The sequence below is a fragment of the Callorhinus ursinus genome, unplaced genomic scaffold (genome assembly GCF_003265705.2).
Source record: "Callorhinus ursinus isolate GAN/ISIS: 27379988/994484 unplaced genomic scaffold, GSC_fseal_2.0 scaffold58, whole genome shotgun sequence".
Lineage (NCBI taxonomy): Eukaryota > Metazoa > Chordata > Mammalia > Carnivora > Otariidae > Callorhinus > Callorhinus ursinus.
In genome coordinates, this window is record NW_027397120.1 from 6,723,138 (window position 1) to 6,749,652 (window position 26,515).

Below are 26,515 nucleotides of genomic sequence, written 5' to 3' on the forward strand. Positions count from 1 at the left end.
CAAGAAAGGCCCCGCCCTGGGGACCAGCACAGCCTGGGAACAGCTAACCAAGAACAGCGGGGTGACAGGAGGTCCAGAGATATCGTGGGTAGACCTGGGGGCCCCAGCCCACATCTCCAAACACAGCAGCCTCCTCCAATTTCAAATGCTCTTGATTCTGTCTCTACATTTTAGAGTTTTAAAATATACCATGTGAATACTGCAGGAGCCTAAGAAGCTCTCAAAGGTAGAGGAGGCTTCATTTCAAAGTTACTGCTAATGCTGATTTTCCAAAAATTCTAATTCGTAAAAACCATGCTGGCAGATGATGCCAACTCATTCTTTTCTTTCATTTCAGAATGAGTCTTTTTAAAGACAATAAAAACCATTCCAGTGCATCAGGAAACCAAAGCAAAATGTTAAGCAATTCAACATTGCACCTACGTATAAATGATACCATAAGTGTGCATTTTGGGGTCTTCTTCTTCAATTGAGAACCTGAACCACTGCTCCTGAGGTCCTTGCCGTTTCGCTCGCTTTTCCAGATCCCAGTATAACTCGATGCTGTGATGAGTCACTTTGCCCACAACAGGTGGATGAGGCTTTGAGGATGGCGTGATTTCTAAAAAAAAAAAAAAAAAAAAAAAAAACAATGATACAGACTTTCAGGACTACATTTCTGTAAGGACCCAAGATCAGCTGAGTGCATTATAGCTGCTCAGAGATCAGACTGTTTTCCTACACATCAGACACAGATGTGAGTACTCCCTGCTCCTTGAAGAATATCTGAAAAGCTTAAGTGACAGAAAATCCAGCTGACATAGTGAGCTACCACATACTTCAACGGGTAGGTTGTATCATAACCCATCAATACCATATTTCACTTATGGACCTTTCCAAAATGATGGTTAACATATCAGACTAATTAGGTTGTTTTTGAGCTAATGAAACTCAGTATGCTGCTATCATCCTCCAGTGAACTGGCTGGTAAACAAAGCCAACAGACAAATATAGCTGGTCCAAATATTTGTAACATAGATGACAAAGGATTAATATCTATTCTAGATAAACAGCTCTTACAGACTAACCAAGGGGAAAAACCCAAAGGCTAACAACCAACCAGGCAAAAGATGAGCAGCGCACAAAATATCAAAAACGAATAGCCAGTATAATGTCCAAACAGACACGGATATTCCCTACTGGCCACAGAAATTGAAAACAATGGTATATAACTTTATATCTAGTCAAGCCCAAGACGAGATATCACAACTATTAGAGGTGACAGTGTAGGGAGAGGACACTCTCAAACATTGCTGGTGGGGAAACAGGAACTCTAGCCTTTTTAGGAAGCAATATGGCAGCATGTATTAAAATTAGACATACATACAGCCCTCTCTCCAGCAATCCCATGCCTGCAGAAATCAGAGCACCAAAGCACAGAGGGACATCTCTACAAGGACACTAAGTGCTACAGTTTTTAGCAGGTTACAGCAAACAAGAGATGACCTATTAATAAGGGCATGGTCAAATAAATGACATGTCCATAGCATGGAATATTCCATGGTATTTTTTAAATTATTTTTTTATTAACATATCATGTATTATTTGTTTCAGGGGCACAGGTCTGTGATTCATCAGTCTTACACAATTCACAGCGTTCACCATAGCACATACCTTCCCCAGTGTCCATCACCCACCCCATCCCTCCCACCCCTTCCACTCCAGCAACCTTCAGTTTGTTTCCTGAGATTAAGAGTCTCTTATGGTTTGTCTCCCTCTCTGGTTTCGTCTTGTTTTATTTTTCCCTCCTTTCCCCTATGATCCTCTGTCTTGTTTCTCAAATTCCTCATATCAGTGAGATATGATACTTGCCTTTCTCTGATTGCTTTACTTCTCTTAGCATAATACCCTCTAGTTCCATCCACGTCGTTGCAAATGGCAAGATTTCATTTTCTGATGGCTGCATAATAGTCCATTGTGTATATATACCACATCTTCTTTAGCCATTCATCTGTTGATGGACATCTAGGCTCTTTCCATAGTTTGGCTATTATGGACATTGCTGATATAAACATTGGGGTGCATGTGCCCCTTCGGATCCCTACATTTGTATCTTTGGGGTAAATACCCAGTAGTGCAATTGCTGGGTCGTAGGGTAGCTCTATTTTCAACTGTTTGAGGAACCTCCATACTGTTTTCCAGAGTGGTTGCACCGGCTTGCATTCCCACCAACAGTGTAGGAGGGTTCCCCTTTCTCCGCATCCCCGCCAACATCTGTCATTTCCTGACTTGTTAATTTTAGCCTTTCTGACTCACGTGAGGTGGTATCTCACTGAGGTTTTGATTTGTATTTCCCTAATGCCGAGTGATGTTGAGCACTTTTTTATGTGTCTGTTGGCCATTTGAATGTCTTCTTTGCAGAAATGTCTGTTCATGTCTTCTGCCCATTTCTTGATTTTCCATGGTCTTTTAAAAATGAACTAGTTATATTCTAGATGCCTGGAAAGGATTTCCAGGAAGTATTGTTGAATGAGATGCAGAGAAAGATGCAGAGAAAAATACAGGCTATTGCTATCAAAGAAGACAAGGGGCACAGCACAGCACACACCAAGTTGGTCAGCATCCGGCTGTTGCGCTTCATCTTAGCTTCACCTGCCCTGCTAGATTTTTAAGTTCCTTGAGGGCTGGGTCCATGTCTTACACTCCTTTTTTTTTTTTTTTTAAGATTTTATTATTGGGAGACAGAGCGCAAGCAAGTGGAGGGGCAGAGGGAGAAGGAGAGAAACAACCTTAAGCAGGCTCCACGCCCAGCGCAGAGCCTGACACAGGGCTCGATCTCACAACCCTGGGATCATGACCTGAGCCAAAATCAAGAGTCAAGACACTTAACCCGCTGAGCCACCCAGGTGCCCCTGATGTCTGACACTTCTTTTAAAAACTCTCTGTATCCCAGGGGGCCTTTCAGGCCTCAGAAGTATCAGTGATTTACCACACTTGCTATTCACTAATAAAGGGTGTTGTTCTTCCCTGAAGCCCTGTCTCAGTAGCGGACCTACTACTCCCCGCAAACCCCGGAGCATCCTGCAGTGTAGCCCTCCTTTAGGAAGGCAGGGTTGCCCTGAGCTTGTAGCCTGCTCCAGGCCCCGAGGGCAGACAACCACCAATTTCCTTTACTTAGATACCTAGATACACTAGGGGGCAGCCTGCAAGCTCATTTTTCCCAACTTGATTTTCCCAGTATTTATCGAGAGCATGGCATGATGGAATTGGATAAACCTGGGTTTAAATTCATGCCCTGAAACAGAGTCAAAAATATTCAAAGTGTTTTGTGATAACTCAGTAGCCTATGAACTTGCTAATTACAGTGTACTTCATACAATGAAATCTTACACAGCAGCTAAAAGGAGCTAGATCTACACGCAATAGAGGTAAATCTCAATGAGTGAAAAACACACGTTCTAAGGATCCGCTACATCATACTGCTTATGTAAGATTTTACAACACAACACTAGATATTGTTTGTGAATACACAAATATGCAGTAAAGGTTAAATACGTGGATGGGAAGAATGCACACCACCAGGATAGAGTTATCTCCAAGAAGTTGGGGAAGGGATGGAGAGGTCATGGGGAGGGAGACTTGCCACTCTATTTGTAGGGTTTCAGTTCTTTAAGAATTTAAAACCTATTTGGCAAAACGCTTGCATTTTAAACCTGTATGGTACATGGAGCCGTATGATTTTGATAAGAATTCTGGTATTTTTTTTTTTAAAGATTTTATTTATTTGATAGAGAGCGACACAGCGAGAGAGGGAACACAAGCAGGGGGAGAGGCAGAGGGAGAGGGAGAAGCAGGCTTCCTGCGGAGCAGGGAGCCCGATGTGGGGCTCGATCCCAGGACCCTGGGATCATGACCTGAGCCGAAGGCAGACGCTTAACGACTGAGCCACCCAGGCGCCCCTGGTATTTTTGTTATGACCTGCTATTATCCATATTTTAGGACGTTGGCTTTAGGATCCTAAAATATACGTATAAACAGGTTACTAGTCAAAGTGCAAACATCAGGAAGCCAAAGGAACAGAGGCCTGGGTCAGCACTGAGCCTCCATGGGAGTGGACAGAAATGGCAAGTGATACGCCTAGTAGCTGGGGAACAACAAAAATCGTATGGTACCTACTCGGTGCCAGGCACTGTCATAGATGCTTTACATTTATTTATCCAGTTAACCTTCACTACAACTACAGATGGAAATAATAAAAATCTTTCTACCCCTATAAAATATCAGAGACACAGAGAGGTTAAGGAACTTGCCCAAGTCAGACGTAGTAATAGGCAGAACCAGGCAGCCTGACTCAGGAGTCCCTATTTTGAACCCGGAACCACACCGCCTCATAGGAGCAGAGATCTGCAAGGTAGACCTGGGTGAAAAATCTAGTCATTAGATCTAAAGAGTTCTTCAAACCATTCATTTTATTTTTATTTTGAATCCATGTAATTAACGTAGTGTTATTTAGTTTCGGGTGTACAACATAATGGCTCAATTTCCATATATTACTCAGCGCTCATCAAGGTAAGTGTGCTCTCAATCCCCGTCCCCTATTACCCCTGGACCCCCAGCCACCATCCCTCTGGTGACCATCAGTGTGTTCTCTAGAGTTAAGAGTCGGGTTTTTGGTCAAACCATTCATTTTAAAAATAAGGTTTGACTTGTGAACCAGCTTAAACCCCCAGGAAACTGAAAAATGAGCATGAGAAGCTGACAAGAAAAATGGAGACTATCATCGTTTGAAGTGCAGGGATGTTTCGCACAGGAAGGAGAAAGGAGGGTAAGTTCCCCACGGCACTGGGGCCAGGGAGGCTGTTCATCTTCGGGAACTCAGTCCGCAAAAAAGAACATGGTCTGAAAAGAGCACAGAACCCTGAGTGGGGGCCAAGAAGGCAGAGAGCTTCGGCTGCCATCCACTTTGACACCGTGAACGTGGGCAGGAAGCCAGCCAGGGACCTCTTTATGTCCGGCATGGAATGTGGAGGGAAGATGGCAGTAACAGGTCAAGAAAAGGTTATAGCATGTGGGGTAAACAATTAGGGAGATAACCCCTAGAGAAATCTGAGACAAATATTTATACCAGGCCAGGGTATAAGCTACATGGAGTGTACTACCAATACACACACACATTCCTCTATTTTTTAAATTTTGTCACCCCCACACTTTACAGAGAAGCTAGAATCGCAGGGGGGGGGGGGTAAGTGTATGTAGGACCCCAACTGTGGCTCACTCTACTCTAGGATTCACCAACTGGCTGTATGACAAGTAATACATCTTTCGTAAGGTGATTAAAATCAACATTTTTTAAAAACTCCAGAAGCTCACCATCTTGCTGTTTATTTAACCAATATACAGAACTTTTGGACTCTCTTTTTCTTGTGAGTATCAGATCTTTTAAAAGATGCTTTTACTTAAGTCTGATAACCAGTGTCAAAATTTAGACAATCACAGAATCTCATGTCACAAGCTCTGGCTTAAAATTTAACTTTCCCAAAGATACCAACAAAAAGGAAGAAAGAAACCCTACCTTCAATTCTGCAAGGTTCCTTTAAACAGTTGGTAGATTCTTTCCATTGTGGCAAACTTCTCTTAAAAGTTTTCCAACAGGGAACAAGTGGGTGGTGGCCAAGGGCTGGGGAGAGGGTGGGGGAGTAGAGGGGTGGAAAGGTATGAGCTTCCAGCTATAAAATAAGTCGGGAGAATATGATGCGCCACAGGGTAGCCATAGCAAACACCACCATTCTGCATCTTTGCAAGCTGGTAAGAGCAGATCTTAAAAAGTTCTCATTACAGGAAGGAAAGAAAAATGTTTTGTAACCAAGTGTGGGAACCCATAGTAACTAGACTCCCTGTGAGACCACGAATATTGAATCACTCTGTTGTACACCTGAAACTAATATTATAGGTCAATTATACCTCAATAAAACAAATACCAAAAAAAAGTTTTCCAAAGTATGAAAAAGGAAATACTACAAGGCAGACTGCAAAAGGATGATTGCAGGAGGATTTATGTATGTGTTGTGCACCATAAATGCTCTTTATAAGAAAGTTCTTAGGCAAATCTGACAAATAAAACAGTTTTATGCCCCTCTTGCCATTTGTCAAGTAATAAATAATATGAACATAAAATATAGAGGCCCTCATACACTGTCACCATTCAGTCCCAATGGTTACAAAGATGGTAAAAAATATGTCTCTTAAGCACATGAGAAATCCATTTTTTAAAAAACTATCATTTACAAATTATACAATAATTTGTATAAACACGAATACTATAAAGTGTAAGTAAACCACTGTACAATATTAGGCCTTAGCATCCTAATTTTTTAAAAAAATACAGGTTGTAATAATACAACAGAAATGTGCCAACCCTATGAAAGGAGACTCAAAAGATGAATGCATACCACCACCAGATTAACTGGGTCTCCTAATGATAGCCACGTGACAGTATTTGAAAAGCTACAGAGAGAACTGGTGATCACAATCCATATTGAAATTAGTCGTGATTACTGTCACAGAAAGCAGAAAATGATGGAGAAGCAAATAAGAGTCCCGTCACCGTAAATATAGAATACCATAAAAGCAGAATGGCAGTTTTCCTGTCCTTCCAAAGACACCTGCAATTTTACTGAGGTCAAATTTCATTGACAAGGGACATCTGTAGCCTGGCCTCGAGTGGCAGATGGTTTGTAATGAAGATGACAGCACACTGAGGGGACACTCTATAAAGGACAGTGGTGGCTGTCACCTCAAAGCCATTCATCATGGCTTGACCATATATTTATAGCAACCATAAATCAAAATCATATTCCAAATCAACATGACAAGGAGATCATAATCATTCCCACACCCTGGATTTTTAGAAGTATCAAAAAATGTTTGCCATGAATACATACCGAAGAAGGACTTTTCAATCAAATATCACAATAGCCACATAGTGAGGACAGCTTCTCCTTTAACTTAAAAATGAAATGTGACAGCCAAAATGGGCTTAGCCTCACCAAACTATCCTATTGCTTTCATAAAATGGAATCCTATAAAACTCTAATAGATGAAAGGACCAAGGACAGAAGTAGATAAGTTGGAAAAACTATAACCACCAGGAAATACAATTAAGAAAATGTGCGAAGTTACTACTAATCAAAAAAGGGAGTGTTAAAAAAGCAAAAACAGGTCCATGGACAGAGAGAACAAACTGGTGGCTGCTAGAGGTGGGGGAGGCGAGGTGGGGAACGGGCCAAGTGGGTGAAGGGGAGCGGGAGATCCAGGCTTCCAGCTCTGCAATGAATAAGGCACAGGAATACAAGGCACAGCATAGGGAACACAGTCCCTGATCCTGCAACAGCGTTTCCAGTGACAGATGGGAGCTACACCCGTGGTGAGCACAGCGCAATCGCCATACTGTACGCCTGAAACTCACGTAACATTCTGTGTCAACTCTACTTCAATAAAAAAGAAGCGGGGGGGGGGGGATGTTAAAATAACTCAGGTACCATTTATAAAATTTGATGAAAAATAGCACAGGGTATTACCATCTCATGTTTAAGACTGTGATAAAACTGGTTTACTTACCTGTTTGGAAAGTCCTATAAACAAGTCCTTCCTAAGCTATTTGGCCACATTCAACAAGGATTATATAATATCCCACCTGGTGACTCCTCGTCTAGAAATATGTCCAAAGAAAATAATTCAAAACCAAAAAATAAATACACAACCTCAAGTTTTTTTTTATTGTGTGTACTTTTACTTCATATTGTAAAAAATAAAAAATAAATTCAAACATTAAAAAAAGTAGAAAGAGTAGCATAGTGTCCTTGCACCCGGCACCCAGCTTCATCAGTTATCAGCATGATCACGGCCGGTCTTATTTCATCTATGTTTTCACCTACCCCCGTCACTCCCCCAAACCTGGATTACTTAATAGCTAAATTTTAATGAGCCTTCACTTTGTATCAGACTGTGTTGTAAGCAATTTGTATATCACATCTCATATATTGCGTCTCCTATGTCAATGACATTATATATCACTTAATCTTTATAACAACCCTAGGAAATCCTAGAATTTCCTCCATTTTACAGATGGACTGTAGATAAAGGTCACATAGCTTGTCAGGCAGGACATCCAGTAAGCAGCAGAGCAAGGCTTTACACCCAGGCAAATGACACCACAGCCATGCCCTTAACCTCTCTATATACCACCTACTACCTCCCTACATTTAACTACCCATGCACATACATAAATGATAATGGAAAAACCAAGAGAAGCACCTTAGCATCACTGATAGCAATAAGAACTGCCAACAATCTAAATGTTCAAGAATATAGAATTTATTGTATACACTATGGTACATCATTTATATGCAAGAATACTTAGCCACTAAAAAACCACATGAGAGAATATATACTAATGTCAGTATGTTTGATATGCTAAGGGAAGAACACAAATTTGCATAGACACTGATTATAATGATATAAAATATACAGATGCATATAGAGAAAAACTTAGAAAAATGAAAGACAATTAGAACAGATTTTATGGCTGATTTGGGGGTAAGTTCTATTGTCATTACAGCATTGAATATGGGGGAAAAAAACCCAAAATGTTATTGCACATTTTCACATATTCTTAATGAAAACAAAATTCAGCTAAGATCAACTTTCAGCCTAGATTCTCTCTCCCTGAGCTTACACGTACATGAAGAAACAAGTCTGATAAAAATAAACCAATAAGTCAACGTGGATGCTTCATAGCCTGAGACGTTTCAATTACACTCTGGTTCAATTTATTGACCATTTTAGTGCCAAGCAGATATTCTGCATCACACCTACTTCCAAGGAATAAGTTTACATCCGTTCATTCAGCATATCTGTGGGATACCTCTCATGTCCAAATGGCATAAGCACAACCAAGACGGGGGGGGGGGGGGGGGGGGGGGGGGGGGGAGAGACACGCCACCAAACAAAAAAAAAAAAGAGGCAGGCTGCAGGGAGGAACAGAGAAGTGGCAGGTGTATCTCGGGGTGGGGGAGGGGGTGCGGCTGGGAGGAGTGGTGAGATGCTCTCAAGAGAGGTGTGAAGGGTCAGAGGGGTAAGTCTAGCAGAGCCTGTGGGCAGAGAGGACACCAGCTATTAAAAAACACTTTTATTTGCTTTGGGGCGCCTGGGTGGCACCGTCAGTTAAGCATCCAACTCTTGGTTTCGGCTCAGGTCATGATCGGAGGGTTGTGGGATCTTGCCGCATGTTGGGCTCCGTGCTCAGTAGGGAGTCTGCCTGTGACTCTCTCCCTCTGTCCCTTCCCCTGACTCACTTTCTCTCAAAAATAAACAAATCTTTTAAAAAATTTACTAAAAACATTTTCATTTTCTTAGAAAATTTCCTTATATTTTTATTGCCAACCACCCTTATCTTCTAAGAGAAAATAATATAAAATACAAACTGCTTAAAGCCGCTTCTCTCTACTTTGCTAGAAAGCTTTTAGAGGAAAACAGAAACTACACATAAAGCAAAACTCAACTAACAGAAAACAAAAGACAAAACCTCCCAGAGTAAGAATTAGGAACCACGGTCTCTTGTCCTGGCTCCACTGCAGGTCTCCCTCCTCAGGAAAAATTGGATAAATAAGGAGGACTGCCTCCCTCCCAAATTTCCCACAAAGAAAAAGCAATAAAATATTGAAAAGTGATTTGAAATGTATAAGGAGTATCAACATTAGAGGCAATGCTTTTGAAAACATTCACTTACTTTGTCCTTTTGGCTACGTGGAAACCCTGCTTGGAATTCCATATGGGTAACAGATAGTAGATAAAATATGAGATGTGTTTCCAAACTCTTTCCTGCCCAGAGCAAGGAAGGTACTGCACTGGACACTCAAACTGCAGAGTATCGAAACCTCTCGGTGACCCGATGCTCTTCACGTACAGATGAGGAACAGAGAGGAAGAGACAGGCTCAGACAGGCAAAGCAGCTTGTTCAAGCCTAACAAAACCCGTAAGCGGGGAGCAGGTGTTGCAACCCAGGTCTCTAACTGCAGAGTCTGTGCTCCTTCCCACGTGCGCCTGGTGTAGCGCTCCTGAGCTTCTCAATGGAGATGAGTAATGAATCCGCAGTCTTTCCAAACCAAATATGAAAAGTCAACTTGCTGTTTATATGCTTTTGGCACAGAGCAGATCACTGAAGTTTTAACTATAGTTAGAGTGAAATTGGTAGGGTATTTTAATAGTAGCAATAGAAAGATGTTACGTGCATCTGCTTAGCTTACGAACATGAAGAAAATTGCACTAAAGACTGTGACCAAGAAACGCAGCAGAAGCAGAACACCAATCACGCACACTCACCCTCACCAATCATCAGAAAAGGAATCCAAAGGAGATTGCACAATAATCAAGTTTATGAAAATTGAACTCTGCTGAGTGCAGAGAAGAGAAACAGTTGGAACGTTCCCAGACTGCCAGTGGAAGTACAAACTGGGAAATCTCTTTGGCGAGCTATGCGTCAAAGTGAAGTAAAGTGCCTTCTCCCCCATCCAGCCATTCCACTCCCACCTACAGTCCCTGACGTGGCAATGTTCACGGCAACTCTGCATTTGGAAAACGTTGGAAACAAGCTAAATCGCCAGCATGAGAAGACTGGACAAATTATGAATAATCATACACTGGAATACCGTATGGCAGCTAAGATTAAAGTTGCAAATAATTGCGTCTAAATTCATCTACATGGATAAATCGGGGGGGGGTAGTTGAATTACAAAAGCAAGTTGTAAAAGGATGTGTACATAATGAGATGATTTCCATAAAGTTTGGAAAACAAAACTGTATCAAGAGAAAGGAGGGCAAGGAATGGAATAGCAGAATAATTTTACTGGCAATGCTTGGTTTCCTAAGCTGGGTGGCAGCAGGTGATAAGTTTTTTATGCCTAAACTACTTAACAAAAGAACAGAACAAGGTACTGTACACACAGATGTATTTCTAACCTTATTCTTGTCTTACTCACTGCCCAAGTAAATGGATATCCAGATCACCAGTACTCCACAATCACCTTGAAGTGTTATATGAAGGTGGTTCCATTTCAAATTCAGACACCCACGGGAGTCATGGGTCTTTAATATTTTCTACATTCCAATGATACATTCAATCCAACTTGAGACCAAGCCCCTTGAGGAGAGTGAACTGAGTTTCGCTCTCCATCCCCAACCACTTCATGAAGGCTTGATTCGAGCTGACATTATTCCAGTACTCAGGGAATTATCTTATAACTCCTTAAAATAGGTTGCAATTAATTCAACCATCAAAGATAAGTAGTCTTAACACGATATATTATTTACCATGTTTTATTCTACAGCTGTCAGTGCTTATCAATGCTTAGACTGCATACTACTGACCAGTAGGTGTGAGAAATAGCAACTTCAAATAAAGAGAGGTTTCCCACCTCTTGTGTTGTGGAGTTCAAATAATTATGTTGCCCATCTTCTAGTTCAGCCTGTCATCCCATAGGATGTGATACTTTGTCTCCTGACGTAGAGGTTTGTCTGTTGCCTTCCACCTAGGCCTATAAAAACTCAATCCAGCTTGTAACATAAATAACTATATTGTTTGAACGCCTCTTATTCACATGAATGTGGTGGAATGGTGTGAACCGACAAAAATCTTTACAATCCTACAGCTTTTTAGCACATTTTGCAGTTTCAAGTGATTATATCAGAGGTCATCGTCTTAAATTTCTCTCAAAACTGCTCTTTTCCTGCTCTGTTCTCTATCCAACCAATCTCTTTCTTCTACCTATTCTCTGATCTTTATTTTTCAATATCTTCTTTTGAATGTTACTGTGTGGTAGGCACTCTGCTAAGTATTGAGAGTAGGGTAGGACAAGACAGACACTTCTAGCTCTGAGTCCGCAGTCTTACAGCAGATAGAAACATTACACAAAGACACCCCTCCCCCAAAAAATCACAATTACAATCACTGCTCTACAAGAAACAGACCAAGGTGCTGAGAGGCCTTTGATCTCATGTGTCAAGAGTGCAGCCCAGAAAGGGCAATGATGACATTATAGCAAGAAAAATGACTCATCATTCCACTGAAGTTGATGGTAACATGAGGTGCAAACTTGCCCCCATGCAAAATCCAAACCAAAACATGAATTGGATCATTTTAATAGCAACTGAGTAGTCTGACTAATATGAAGACCTCTAGAGAAAAATTCAACCCTCATCATGGACATACAGGGCTCTCTTGCTATCCAAAAACAGAACGTTCCTGTGAAAATTTTTATAAACCGAAATGGCATAAAACAAAGAAGCAATTATCATTAATTTATATGGAAAAAGTTGTTAGCATTCTCAGACCCAAAAGATAACCTCTCGTAGGCTTTTCTGGTCCCTGAGGACACATCTTGTTAATAGGTGCACAAAATAAATGGAGATGAAGCACAGATGCTCACAGACACAGGTCAAAGCTGGATGCAGAGATGCTGAGTGGAGTCACCCTCCTTAATGCCCATTACCCAGTTACCCCATCCCTCCGCCCCCTCCCCTCCAGCAACCCTAAGTTTTTTTCCTAGAGTTAAGAGTCTCTGATGGTTTGTTTCCCTCTCTGATTTTGTCTTCTTTTATTTTGCCTTTTTCTTAAAGTGAAAATCCTCTTCAGATTTCTTTCACTTATCAAAAACAGGTACTAACGTAGGTCTTTGTAAAAGTGAAGGGGCGTAATGTGAACGTTTGAAAAGCAGGGGATACCCGTACTTGATAAATGGGAATCTTTAAGAGTTATGATAAATGAAAACATTGTGCTTTTCTGTTATATATCAATACATATTTCCCACATCCTGGGGCTCTTCCAGATGGGGTTCTTTTAGAACTTATAACCATGCCCCTGCTTCTCCAACATTGCTTTCTGCAATGGTTTGCAATAAAAAGAATGAACAGAAGGGATGACTGAACTTACCATATAAAAACTATTTTTTAACCATAAATTTCTCCAAACTCACTCATTCTAAAGAAGTTACCAGGGTATACACAGGAAAATACATTGTACTTTGGCAGCCAGTATGGAAAAAACCAGAATCATAAATTGGGCATTAATTATAAATAATGGTCATTGTTCTTTGCATTTATCAGAATAATATTCTGAATAAGAAATCCCCTCCTTCTATTATGGGATTGTTTTCATATTCATCTGTTTCTTGGCTCCCATCAGGTCTTGGCAGCCAAGATTCATGATCAGACACTTTTCTGTACATAGTAACTAAACCTGTTCAACAAACAAAAATCAGAGGCAGCTACTATGTTATAGTTGTCCTTCCAAGAAGTCCCCCTCCTCCAGTGTGTACAAAACAGTTTGAAAAAGACTTCCTTCCCCCTCTCTGCACCTGTTATAAATGTACAGCTTTGATCTCGGCTTGAAAGCAAATAAATTTCTTGCATCCTCTGAGCCAGCCTGCTTCCCCTCCTTTCCACCTTCTCCGGCTCCCTTCCTCCACAGCTTTTCCTCTTCACACACTTACATCCTCCCCAACTCGTCCCTTCAATTTCTGGAAAACGCGTAGGAAATGTTGACTTGAAATTATCCTTAAACCACAAGCTTTTGTTTTCACTCCCACGATCTTAATGTCGCATGGAAATGTACATTGCTTTTTAAATGGAGACTATAAAATTTATCCTACAAATGAAAATTGGCACACGAAAGCATGTAAGCATAACCTCAATTAAGAGGCAATGTCATTACCGTCCAATCAGATGAGTTCTAAAAAGTATGTTGTACTGTCTTTAAAAAAAAAAAAAAAAAAACTATGCCGTATGGTCTTCAAAAAGAAACAAAGATTGTCATTCAGATACTGGAAATTTTTAAAAAGAATTCTCTGGATTAAGCACATTTCCCACCCCACCCCCCCCAAAAATGATGACCACTAGCAATTCAATGAAGATTCAAAGATTTCTTGAGCACGGATATAGAAGATTTTCCAAATATGACATCCGATTCAAGGTACTGTTTTGCAGCTTGCCAATTTAAATTAACAGGCTACTGATAGTTTTGCATGTTAACATATGTGGCTTTAACTCAAATTTTGATAATCTTATACAGATAATACTTCAATAAAAATTGTGGTGCATTTAACTTTACATAGTGATATAAGTATTCTTGTAAGACATTTATAAAAGTAAAATTGTCGAGTTTTTGAATACGTATAGGTTTCATTTTGATATACATTGCCAAATTACCCTTTAAACGGTGCATATATCAATGTACCAACAGTGTGCAAGAGACTGGTTTTCTTGTATCCAAACAAAACTATTAACCCCCTCACCCCAAAAAACAGGTTTAAAGTGAGACATATATTCACACATGTGGACAAGACAACCTGGTAAGACCACAGTCATGTTATTAATGATGTAATGAAAAACTGGAAATACCCTTCTCAACAGGAAAATGGATGAATTGAGGTTTATTTGTATCACAGAATATTATACATTTTTGTTGCTCTCTTAGAAAAGTAATGGTATCTGCTGCTTAGAGGCTACTGTGCTTACTTCAGCTCATAGTTAATTACCTTATCAAGTATGCAAAATAATCTAATGTGTTATTTACACATTGTTAGTTACTAAACAAAATGAATAAACAAAATACAGGGAACATTAGGACAAAATTTTACAACCACAATAATGCAAAGATTTCTTACACAGGACATGAAAAGCATTAACCACAAAAGAAAAAAAAACTGATAAATTGAGTTTCAATAAAATTAAAAACATATACTCTTTGAAAATCACCATTAAAATAAAAAGGCATACAGAGAACAGGAGAAAATGTTAGTGATACATACATCTAACAAAAAACACATGTCCAGAACATATTAAAAAACATTTTGAATGTTTTCCCAACATCATTTGTTGAAGAGACGTTTTCCCCATTGGATATTCTTTCCCCCTTTGCCGAAGATTAATTGACCATATAATTGTGGGTTTATTTCTGGGTTTTCTATTCTGTTCTATTGATCTATGTGTCTATTTTTATGCCAGTGCCATACTGTTTTGATGACTACAGCTTTGTAATATAATTTGAAGTCTGGAATTGTGATACCTCCGGTTTTTTCTTTTTCAAGATTTCTTTGGCTATTTGGTAAAACAATGAAATGCCTAGAATGAGTAAAGTAAAAAAGCCTGAGGAATCTAAGTGTTGGCAAGGATGCAGAACTGTAACTCACACATTATTGGTGGAAATCTAAAACTGTACAATCACTTCGGATAACTGGCAGTTTCTAATCAAGTTAAACAGAGAAACTGCACAATGAAACAACTCCACTCCTACATATCTATCCAAAGTGAATGAAACATATCTACAGACTTGTACATGAATGTTCAGAGTAGCTTTATTCATTACCAACAAAACCTAAAAACATACCGAATGCCCATCAGTGGGTAAATGAAGACATTGTAATTATCCGTACAATGAAATATCACTCAGCAATAAAAAGGAATGCATAGTTAATCCATAATGATCAAGGAATAGCTGTTGTACTACTGATACATGTAGTAGCAGATAAAACTCAAAACCATTATGCTGAGTCACAGAAACCAGACAGAAGTGTTCCTATTGAATGACTCCACTTATATGGAGTTCTAGAAGAGGCAAAGATCCCTAGTGACAGTAATCAGACCAGTGATGGCCTAGAAATGTGCCTGCAACATAGCACAGGGACCTAGGGTGGGGGTTTGATGATAGAAATGCTCTATATCTTGACCGAAGTGGTGGTTACACAGGTGAATACATTTGTCGAAACTCCACTCACTATATACTTGAAATGGGTGTACTTTATTATATGTAAACCATATCTCAGTAAAGTTGGTTTTTAAAAGAAACATATAGTACATAAGATGATCCTAAGTGCTAAGGGAAAATAGCAAGCAGGGAATGGGACTAGAGAGGGTGGGGTCAGTTGCGGTGTTAGATTGGGGTAGCCGAGGAAAGCTCCACTGGGGATGCAACTTTTTTTTTTTTTTTTTTTTTTAGAGAGAGTGCCCAAATGGGGCAAGGGGCAAAGAGAGCTGGAGAGAGAGAATCTCAAGCAGGTTCCATGCTCAGTGCGGAGCCCAGTGCAGGGCTCCATCTCACGACCCTGAGATCATGACCTGAGCTGAAATCAAGAGTTGGATCAAGAACAGATAGAGCAGAGAACAAAGTAATGGAGGAAGGGCACTACAAGCAGCAGGCATAGCTAACACAACTTACAGGCAGCAGCAAGCCCAGCATGTTTCCTAAACTGCAACGAGGCCAGTGGAGGTGGACAGGAGAATGTCATCCAGGATCTTTTGGTCATTGCAAAATCTTTGACTTCGGTGCTGCAGGAGATGGAAAGTGATTCAAGCTTTCTGAGTATAGGAGTGACACAATCTGATTTAGGTTTTAACAGGATCCCTCTGGCTACCATATTGGAAATAGACCAAAGTGAGGTAAGGGCAGGAGCAGGGAGACCTGTCAGTAGTCCCCTGCAGTAATCCAGGTGGAAACAGGACGGTGGGGAGGGCCTGGGAGGTAGGAGGCCAGGTCATAGAGTGATCAGATAATAGGCAACAAAACCGATCTGACTCTCTGAAAGACCCTCCACTCCACAATAATTAGAGCTAGGATGGGACGTACCCTTTGAGGAACCTTTGGTCTCACAAAAAGTAGAAGAATTATCCAGAGACAGCCCACCTCTCCACCCCAACCCCAATTTAAAAAATACTGTAAAATGTGAGCAGGGTTCAGATCCATCACGAACCAATGGGAACAGAAACCTGGGCTTCATTGTCCCTGAACAACCAGAAATCAGGAAGGAAGGAATTGTAGAGGCGGAGAACCAGGGCCAGAGAAGCAGGGAGTCAGAGCATGGGAGAACCAGAGCTGGCCTCATCTACAAGCAGCAGGGCCTCAAGTTAGCACGAGTCCAGAGAAATACAGCACCCATGTCGCTGCCATATTGGACTTGGGGAGCAACAAGCAACAGTGGAGCCAGACTCTCCCACTCTAAGCGAGGGATCCAAAGTGGCCATGGTTCCTTTAAGCCCCTCAACTACCTCCAGGGCAAAAGCAAATGCTCTTTGACAGAAAGATCCCTCAAGTTATTAGCCACACAGTTTAAGATCAAATAAAGAGGGACATGTGGGTAGTTCAGTGGGTTAAGCATCTGCCTTCAGCTCAGGTCATGATCCCAGGGTCCTGGGATCGAGCCCCACACCCAGCTACCTGCTCGGTGGGGAGTCTGCTTCTCCCTCTGACTGACGCGCCCCCTGCTTGTGCTCTCTCTCTCTCTCTCTCTGACAAATAAATAAAATTAAAAAAAAAAAAAGATCAAATAAAGATCACCAAACACAAAGGAAGGCAAGCTACCACACAGTGAGGGATATAGTGAGGGATATAGACCCTTGTCGTAGGCATGCCTTTTTTATTGTGAGGTTTTGACATCTGGGGCCTTACTGACCCTGGGGATACTGCCCCTCCCAGGGCTAGCCAATTCCTAGAGGCCATAAATTTGCCTTCCAGTGCACCTTTCATATGAAAACTAGCCAATCCAGAGCACATACTTCCTCCCACCTCCTCTAAGCTCTTAAACTCTAAGCCATTATCTACCTGCCCTAACCACCCGTCAGATACCAAACCAACTAGGGACATCCTATGGTCCAGAGCATATGGGAATTATTCAAAGTAGCCAACCTTAAACCTGCTTATTCTGCCTTGTCTTTCCCACAGAAGCTGCAATAAAGTGTCTTGCCCACAGTCCTCCTTACTCGCCCTCTGCCTCCTGACCAACTTGGTACTTCCCTGTGTGTCCCCATCTCCATAGGGCCCGGTGTGCCCCCTCCTCCTATGAATTGTGAGTCACAAATGATCTTTCCGACAACAGTTTCCTCATCTGTATACCCCACCATACATGAATAATAAACCTACATTTAAAAATACCCTCCAAGATCTTGCCGTTTGCAACGACGTGGATGGAACTAGAGGGTGTTATGCTGAGTGAAATAAGTCAATCAGAGAAAGACATGTATCATATGACCTCACTGATATGAGGAATTCTTAATCTCAGCAAACAAACTGAAGGCTGCTGGAGTGGTGGGGGGGTGGGAGGGATGGGGTGGCTGGGTGATAGACATTGGGGAGGGTATGTGCTATGGCCAGTGCTGTGAATTGTGCAAGACTGTTGAATCACAGATCTGTACCTCTGAAACAAATAATGCAATATATGTTAAGAAAAAAAAGAAGAAGAAGAAGATAGCAGGAGGGGAAGAATGAAGGGGGGGAAATCGGAGGGGGAGACCAATCATGAGAGACGATGGACTCTGAAAAACAAACAGCGTTCTAGAGGGGAGGGGCGTGGGGGGATGGGTTAGCCTGGTGATGGGTATTAAAGAGGGCACGTTCTGCGTCGAGCAGTGGGTGTTATGCACAAACAATGGATCATGGAACACTACATCCAAAGCTAATGATGTTATGTATGGTGATTAACATAACAATAAAAATTTTTTTTAAAAAATACCCTCCAAGAACCAAAGAGGTTGGAATGGTCAGATTCAGATGATCTAAGAGTTTGGAAGACAATCAGATCTAAGATTCAGATGATCTAAAACTTATGTACATAAGTTTTTAAAGAAATAAAAGATTTACAAAGTTAAACATATAACAAAAAACTATTAGGAATGCCCAGAAATATCAGACAAAAAAAGCATATGGAAATCCTAGAAATGCAAATATAACTGTTGAAATAAAAAACTAAGCAGTGGATTAAGTGACAAAGTGAGCAGAAATGAAAAGAGAAGTATATGTTTGAAGAATTTACCCAGGATAAAGCAAATATATAATATATAAAACAGAGGTCAAGAAAACAGAATGAGAAGATCAAGATATAGTCCCTCAGATTGCCAAAAAGGAAAAATAAAGAGTGGAGAAGAGGCAACATTTAAAGACTAAACACTGAAAATGGACAGTATCTAATTAGAAATATAAATGCACAACTTCAGGAAGAAAAACATATCCCAGGCAGTATTAATAAAAACATGCCTAAACACAAACATGAAAGAACAGAACATCAAAGGCAATGGCAAGATCCCATAAGCAACTAGAGAGAAAACACATCCCCTCACAAAGGAAGGTCAGGAGAAGACAAGAATTCTTTTTTTTTTTTTTTAAGATTTCATTTATTTGACAGAGAGAGACACAGCGAGAGAGGGAACACAAGCCGGGGGAGTGGGAGAGGGAGAAGCAGGCTTCCCGCAGAGCAGGGAGCCCAATGCGGGGCTCAATCTCAGAACCCGGGGATCATGACCTGAGCTGAAGGCAGACGCTCAATGACTGAGCCACCCAGGTGCCCCGAGACAAGAATTCTCAATGACAACATAGGAGTATCTTCAGAGAGAAGAGAAAAAGTAGCTGTCAGCCTAGAACTGCATACTCAGTAAAAATTCCCTTCAGGAACAAGAATGAAATAAATGCTTTTATCAAAAAAGGCAGGCATTTTTTTTAAAGAATTATTTATTTTAGAGAGGGAGAGGGGCAGAAGGAGGGGGAAAGAGAGCATCTCAAGCAGACTGCACTGAGCAAGGAGCCTGACATGGGGCTCGATCCCACAACCCTGAGATCATGACCTGAGCCGAACCCAAGAGTCAGACCCTCAACCAACTGCGCCACTCAGGGGTTTCCAAATAAAAAAAAAAAAAATGAAGGCATTTTGCAAATATTTGCAAAACCTATCAGATAAAGGACTTGTATCCAAAACATAAACAGACTTCTTAAAATTCAACATTAAGAAAACAATTGAGAAATTGGCCAAAGATCTAAATTGATACCTCACCAAAATGACATACAGATGGCAAATAAGCATATGAAAAGATGCTCACCATCACACACCAATAGGGAATTGCAAATTGAAGCAACATGATGCCACCATACACCTATAAGAATAGATGATATCCCAAAACCTGACAATACCAAATGCTAGCCAAGATGCAGAGCAACAAGAACTCTCGTTCACTGCTGTTGGTACAGCCACTTTGGAAGACAGTTTGGCATGGTTTTTGTTTGGTTGGCTTTTGTTTTGTTTTGCTACAAAACTGAACATAGTCTTACCATATGACACACCAATCAAGAGCCTAAGTAATTACCCAGTTGATGTGAAAACTTACCTCAACACAAAAACTTGCGTGAGAATGTTTATACAACAGTTATATTCATTGTTGTCCCCAAATGGAAGCAACAAGTCCTTTAGTAGGTGAAGAGACAGAGGATCTATGGTGCATCCCTACAGTGGAATGTTATTCAACAATGAAAGAAATGACCCAGCCAGCCACGAGAAGAATCTTACATGTATATTGCTAAGTGAAAGAAGCCAGTCCAAAAACGATACATCCATACCATTCCAATTATAGGATATTGTAGCAAAGGCAAAACTGTGAAGAGAATAAAAAATCAGTAGTTGCCAGAGGTTTTAGGGTAGGGAAGGAGGGATGACTAGGTGAAACACAAAGGATTTTTTAGGATAGTGAAACTATTCCTTACAAATCTCTAAAGGTGGATACATGATACTATGCGTTTTTCAAAAACCATGGAACTTTACAGCACAAGAAGTGAAGCTTAATGTATACAAATTTTTAAAATCATTTAGGTAGTTGGGGAATCCCAAGGTGGAATGCACAATGTGATAAAATAATCTTTAATTGTTACAAATGTATGAAACCACCTCATTGATGGGTAGGGGAAAGGGGGCCGCCCTAGGTAACTTTGAACTATGCAGAGACTCAACTCAAGGGAAAAGAAACCACCCATAAGCACTCCACTCCAGTTGATAACACCGTTTCCCACAGGAGTACAGGTTAACAATTGTTAATTGTTGTGCATGTATACTGGCGTTGAACAATTAAGTAAATGAATAGCAGATGGTGAGAACCAAATCTGTCACTATTGCAGGGGGACTTCACAGATAAGGAGAGGAGGCTAGAATGATCCACATGTTAAATTATAGTTATGGAGACATCAGTATGAACTCATGTGTAGCTTAACTTACGTATACATATATTTATATGTGTGTCCACACTCTATATTTCTTTGCTCTGTCAGCTGAGAAGTCCTAAAAAAAAAAAAATGATACCCCAATAAATAGCAACAAGCAGAGCCAGCAGACCTTGTTTTTTTTTTAATTTTTTTATTGTTATGTTAACCACCATATATTACATCATTAGTTTTTGATGTAGTGTTCCATGATTCATTGTTTGTGCATAACACCCAGTGCTCCACGCAGAACGTGCCCTCTTTAATACCCATCACCAGGCTAACCCATCCCCCTACCCTCCTCCCCTCTAGAACCCTGTTTGTTTTTCAGAGTCCATCGTCTCTCATGGTTCGTCTCCCCCTCTGACTTACTCCCCTTCATTCTTCCCCTCCTGCTATCTTCTTCTTTTTCTTTTTTCTTAACATATGTCGCATTATTTGTTTCAGAAGTACAGATCTGTGATTCAACAGTCTTGCACAATTCACAGCGCTCACCATAGCACATACCCTACCCAATGTCTATCTCCCAGCCACCCCATCCCTCCCACCCCCCATCACTCCAGCAACCCTCAGTTTGTTTCCTGAGATTAAGAATTCCTCATATCAGTGAGGTCATATGATACATCAGACCTTGGTTTCTAATGTCATTCTTCAGTTGAGAAGAAAGCCAGCCCTTGGAAAAAGGGCTGATTTTAGAAATGGGGCAGGAAGCATACAAGATGAGTCTGCAGCATCTTATAATGCCAGAAAGTTAATAGTAAAAAAAAAAAAAAAAAGCCCACAGTGCCCAAGAAACACAGGCACCAACTGAAAAACTCCCAAAGACTCAGCTGGAACATTTGAGCAACAAAATGAAGTTAGTATTGGACTATACTCCAAAGTATAAAATATATTTCCATGAGTCCACACTGATATGAATGAATAAATAAATGTGAAAGAAGAAACAAATCTCCCATGCAGAATGACTTCAGATAATGTGGGTGATCTGCCCTCGAGGAGGTAGAATATAACTGCTTGCTCCTTCATTGTGGGCCCCACATCGAGTTCAGTAGGGACAAGAGGGGGAAAGGGACTTTAAATGGAGAAATCTGACAAACACCATCCCACCCAGGTGGTTAAAATTAACATCAATAGTGCCTCATCAGTGCAGTGAAAATGGCATTTTTACCTCTGTGGTCTTCTGTCCAAAACCCCACAAACTCAACGTAATCTGGAGAGAAAGGTCAGATAAATCCCACTGAAAGACATCTTACAGAACACCAGAACCAGTCTTTCTCAAAATTGCCAAGGTCATCGAAAACAAGACAAGTCTGGAAAAACTGCCACCACCAAGAGGCATAAGGAGACTTGACGACTAAATATAATGGGGTATTCTGGATAGAATCATGGAAGAAAAAGAAAGGCATTTGGTAAAAACTAAGGAAATATAAAGTATAGACTTTCGTTAACAGCAGAAACTAGGTGTGGGTTATGCAGAAACTATGTACTATCTTTGTGGTTTTTTGTAAATCTAAAACTATTATAAAAATAAGCTATTTTAGAAGAAGCAAGCATCATCAGTATGAAGCAGAATATTACCTATAATGAGGAAAAAAAATCAATCAATAGGAATCAACTCAGAAATGCCATAGATGATAGAATTCATAGACAAGCACATTAACTTAGTATAAGTATGCTCTAGGTGTTCAAGAAGGTAAACACCAGCATGATGGGAAAGAACAGAAGACATAAAAAATGTCTAACTGGACCTGTTTGAAAGATACAATAGGAAATGAAAAAATAAACTGAATAGAATTGATAGCAGATTGTATATGGCAGAAAAATGTCAATAAATTAGAAGACCTAGCAATTAAAAAAATGGTAAAATGGTGGCATCTGGCTGGCTCAGTCGGGAGAACATGTGACTCTTGATCTTGGGGTTGTGAGTTTAAGCCCCGTGTTGGGTGTAGAGATTACTTAGATAAAAAAAAAGAAACTTTTTTAAAAATGAGAAAATGAAGCACAGAGAGGAAAAAAACTTGAGAATTAAAAAGCATCAGTGAGCTGAAGGAAAATATCAAGCAGACTAACTTACATGTAATTCAAGTTCAAGAAGGAGAGGGAAAAAAGTAGGCAGAGAATTTTTGAAGAAATAATAGCCAAAAGTTTCCCAGGTTTGATAAAAAGTATAAACCTACAGATCCAGAACTTCAAGAACCCTTAGCGGAATAAACTTAAGAAAACCATGCCAAGTAGATTTTAACCTAATTATTGAAATTCAGCAAAAAAAATCTTAAAAGCAGCCATAGGTAGGTGGGGGAAAAACCCAGAGGAACAAAAAAAAAGAGTGGACCTTTCCTCCAAAATTATGTACACGAAAACAACACAGAAACATCTTTAAAGTACCCAAGGAAAAAAAGGGTCTACCTAAACCCTTTACCCAGTGGCAATCTCTTTAAAAAATAAAAGCAAAATACAGGTTATTTTAGACAAAAGCTGAAAGAATTCATCACCAGCAACCCTAAACTATACAAAACGTTAAAGGAAATTTCTTAGGCAGAAGAAAAATCCTAGGAGATGAAAAAATCTGGATCTACACAAAGGAATAAAGAGTGCCAAAAACAGCACCTATGTGAGTAAATAGATCATATGCCTAAAGCAAAGGAGAATGTATCGTGAGGTTAATAGTATATAAAGAAGAAACATATATATTAATAGTATGTAAAGAAGAAACATCTCGCGAGAGCACAGAGAACCGGGGGGTACAAGTGCATGGTCACAGGGTTCTCATGCATAATATCAAGGGGTGCGATATTAAAGACCCATGAGTTCTAGACCACCCAGGTATACAAATTTATAATGAGTTACCATTTCTCCTTTTTAACTGTTTACTATCTTCCCTCTGTTTTATCAGGTATTTTCTTAAGGAACCTGAGCAAGTCCCTTCTTGGGCCACTAATATTGCTAAATGAATATACCCACAGATTATTGATCATTTAACTCTTATAAGTTAATTATTAAATTTTCACTTTATATTTATTTAAAATGCCTAACCATAACCTTTAAACTTTAAAATTACCGTAATCACTTTATACCACTACAAACACATACAGTAAATATATTATATCCCATGTACCTGTGCTGTATTTTCTGCAAACCCAATGAGCGCCTTCAGTCAAAAGTAAAAACTTTCACCTTGACTGAAGTGGGAAAGCAATAAAAATAAAGATTATTCATGCTCATACATAGCAGTAAATCTGACTGTGCTTTCCCATTTTCTATGCTTGAATAACTTGCATTATATATGGTGGCTTAATGGTACAGCATGCAGGCAAGGGATAGCTCCAATAAATTTTATTTTCTGTACAATCCTTGAGAAAGCCCTTGATTTTTTTGCTTTTCTAAAGCGAAATACTCAATAAAATGTCACTTTGAATCCCCTTTCAAATATATGCGACGCTCATCCTTGCTGTTGTCCCCCATCCATCCCAAAAAAGCACCATAAAGGTACTGGTTTTGCTTCACTAACTGATATTCTGCATCATGCGTGAAATATTTGCATTCTTGGTAGGTAAAACAAACACCTTGTAGCCAAAGTGTTACACAATTTTCTTAAGATCTCTATATTCCCCGATTTGAACTTTAAAATGTGAAGAAATAAGAACGGGACCTCACATACCATTCTGCCATAGCCAGGATAAGTGATCATAGTTCATTGAAATAAAAAACTTTGAAAATCTTAAATTCCTCGAACATTCCTTGAGTTAACTGCCCCCACCACACCCCTACCCGCCTGCTTGGCACTGCTGTAGAACATACGTTCTTTCTTACTTGGAAGGAACTCGATTTTGTTTGGGAGCTAAATAATCATTGAGACGAAGCATGTAACGGAGTTTTTACTAAAACATCATTTAAAAAATAAGATACTTAGGGGTGCCTGGGTGGCTCCGTTGGTTAAGCATCTGACTCTTGGTTTCAGCTCAGGTCATGATCTCATGGGTGGTGAGATCGAGCGTTGAGCTGGGCTCCGTGCTCAGCAGGGAATCTGGGTGAAGATTCTCTCCTTCTGCCCCTCCCCCCATTTGCGCCCTGTCTCTCTAAAATAATTTTTTTTAAATAAGATACTTATATCAAAGAGTATTACAAGTGTTTCCACAGAAATCCTTTGTCAAGCAAAGCAAGTGACAAAAAGCACCAGAGTGATTTCTGCTAATGTTATGATTTTAGGCAACTGTTCCTTTTAAACTATTTTTTACTCTTAAATAAATGCTCCAGTAATTAGTTTTCTTATTTTTTTTTTTACCTAAAAATCCATTTTGTCCGATATAGGGGGGGAAAGCCATTAACTACTGAAATTCTTCTGTGATACTGAATCCATACTGAATCCATATTCCTTTTATTTGAAATCATTTGATTCTAGGAGGATAATTTTATGCTTTTCACCACATAACAAAACTGTCATGGCAATCCTAGTATTTATGTGAGCACTGACATTGTGCCAGATGCCATGCTGAGTGCTGGCGAGCAACACTCTCATTCAGGCTCTCCAACACCCGTGGAGGAAGGCAGAATCCTTACCCAAAAGTTGGACTTGAACACGGTGGCCTCCCAGAGGTAGGAGGTCACCCGAACAGGAGTGGCTAAACTCTCCTCTGCCTGACTCAAGTTCTTAACCACAAAACTGTGTTGGATCTGGAGATGTGACTCCCCACCCAGGAAAGGGAAAAGTACGTACAAATCAGCAACCAAGAGGCATTCGGGCCCCACAAGGCTCCCTGGGACATGGACCTCCGAGGAAATCTAGAACGTCAACAAGCTGCTCCTCTTCCAGAGCCCAGAATCCAGGTCGTGACCATAGATCTTTTCCCCTGCAATGGAACCCGTTCTTCAAATTCATCTGTATGATCTCAATACATTGGTCATAACAGAGCTGATCTGGTGAAAAAAAGCGGGCGATGAGGGGTCTGAAGACCACCCACACAGCCTCCCAGACCCCAGAGGGTGCCCTGAGGCAGCTCCTTACTACTTAAGAGGCATGGAGAGCAGTTTGCAAGTCACTATATAGCCCTCAGTCCAGAGCAGTCCCCTGGGTCCACGGGCCTCTTGGAGATTCCACCTCAGCCCAGAGCCTGAGGCAAACCCTGAGCCTGCCCCAGCAGAGGCTAGACTTGGCAACCCTCCCAGGACAGTGAGCTGTGGTGGCCACTGGGCAAGTGGTTCTCAAAGTGTGGTTCCCAGCTCATCCCTGGACACTTGTTAGAAATGCAAATTCTCAGTTCTGACCGGGACCTACTGAATCAGAAACTCTTGAGGCTGGAGCCGAGCATTCAGTGTTTTTACATACTTCCCGATGATTCCAGTGCACACCCAAGACTGAGAACCACCCTAGAAATAGATGGTAAGCTGTGCTCTGGAATCAGCAGCTGAGAGGAAAAGCACCCAGCATTTTCTACAGACATCTCTGTGGGGGTAAAACTGCCCATCATCCCACAGGGCCAT

At 40.5% G+C, this 26,515-nt stretch overlaps 1 protein-coding gene across 3 annotated transcripts in view; it reads right to left on the reverse strand.

Annotated features, from left to right (window-relative positions):
• Positions 1-26,515, reverse strand: part of FANK1 (fibronectin type III and ankyrin repeat domains 1) — a 99,063-nt gene that overhangs the window by 24,337 nt on the left and 48,211 nt on the right. For 2 of the 3 annotated variants that reach the window (XM_025880047.2, XM_025880048.2), the window contains exon 2: positions 424-601. The exons of the other annotated variant lie outside the window; for it this stretch is intronic. In XM_025880047.2, the coding sequence (XP_025735832.1) occupies positions 424-601 (178 nt within the window). The remainder of the gene's footprint in view (positions 1-423; positions 602-26,515) is intronic. 3 annotated transcript variants of the gene reach the window in all.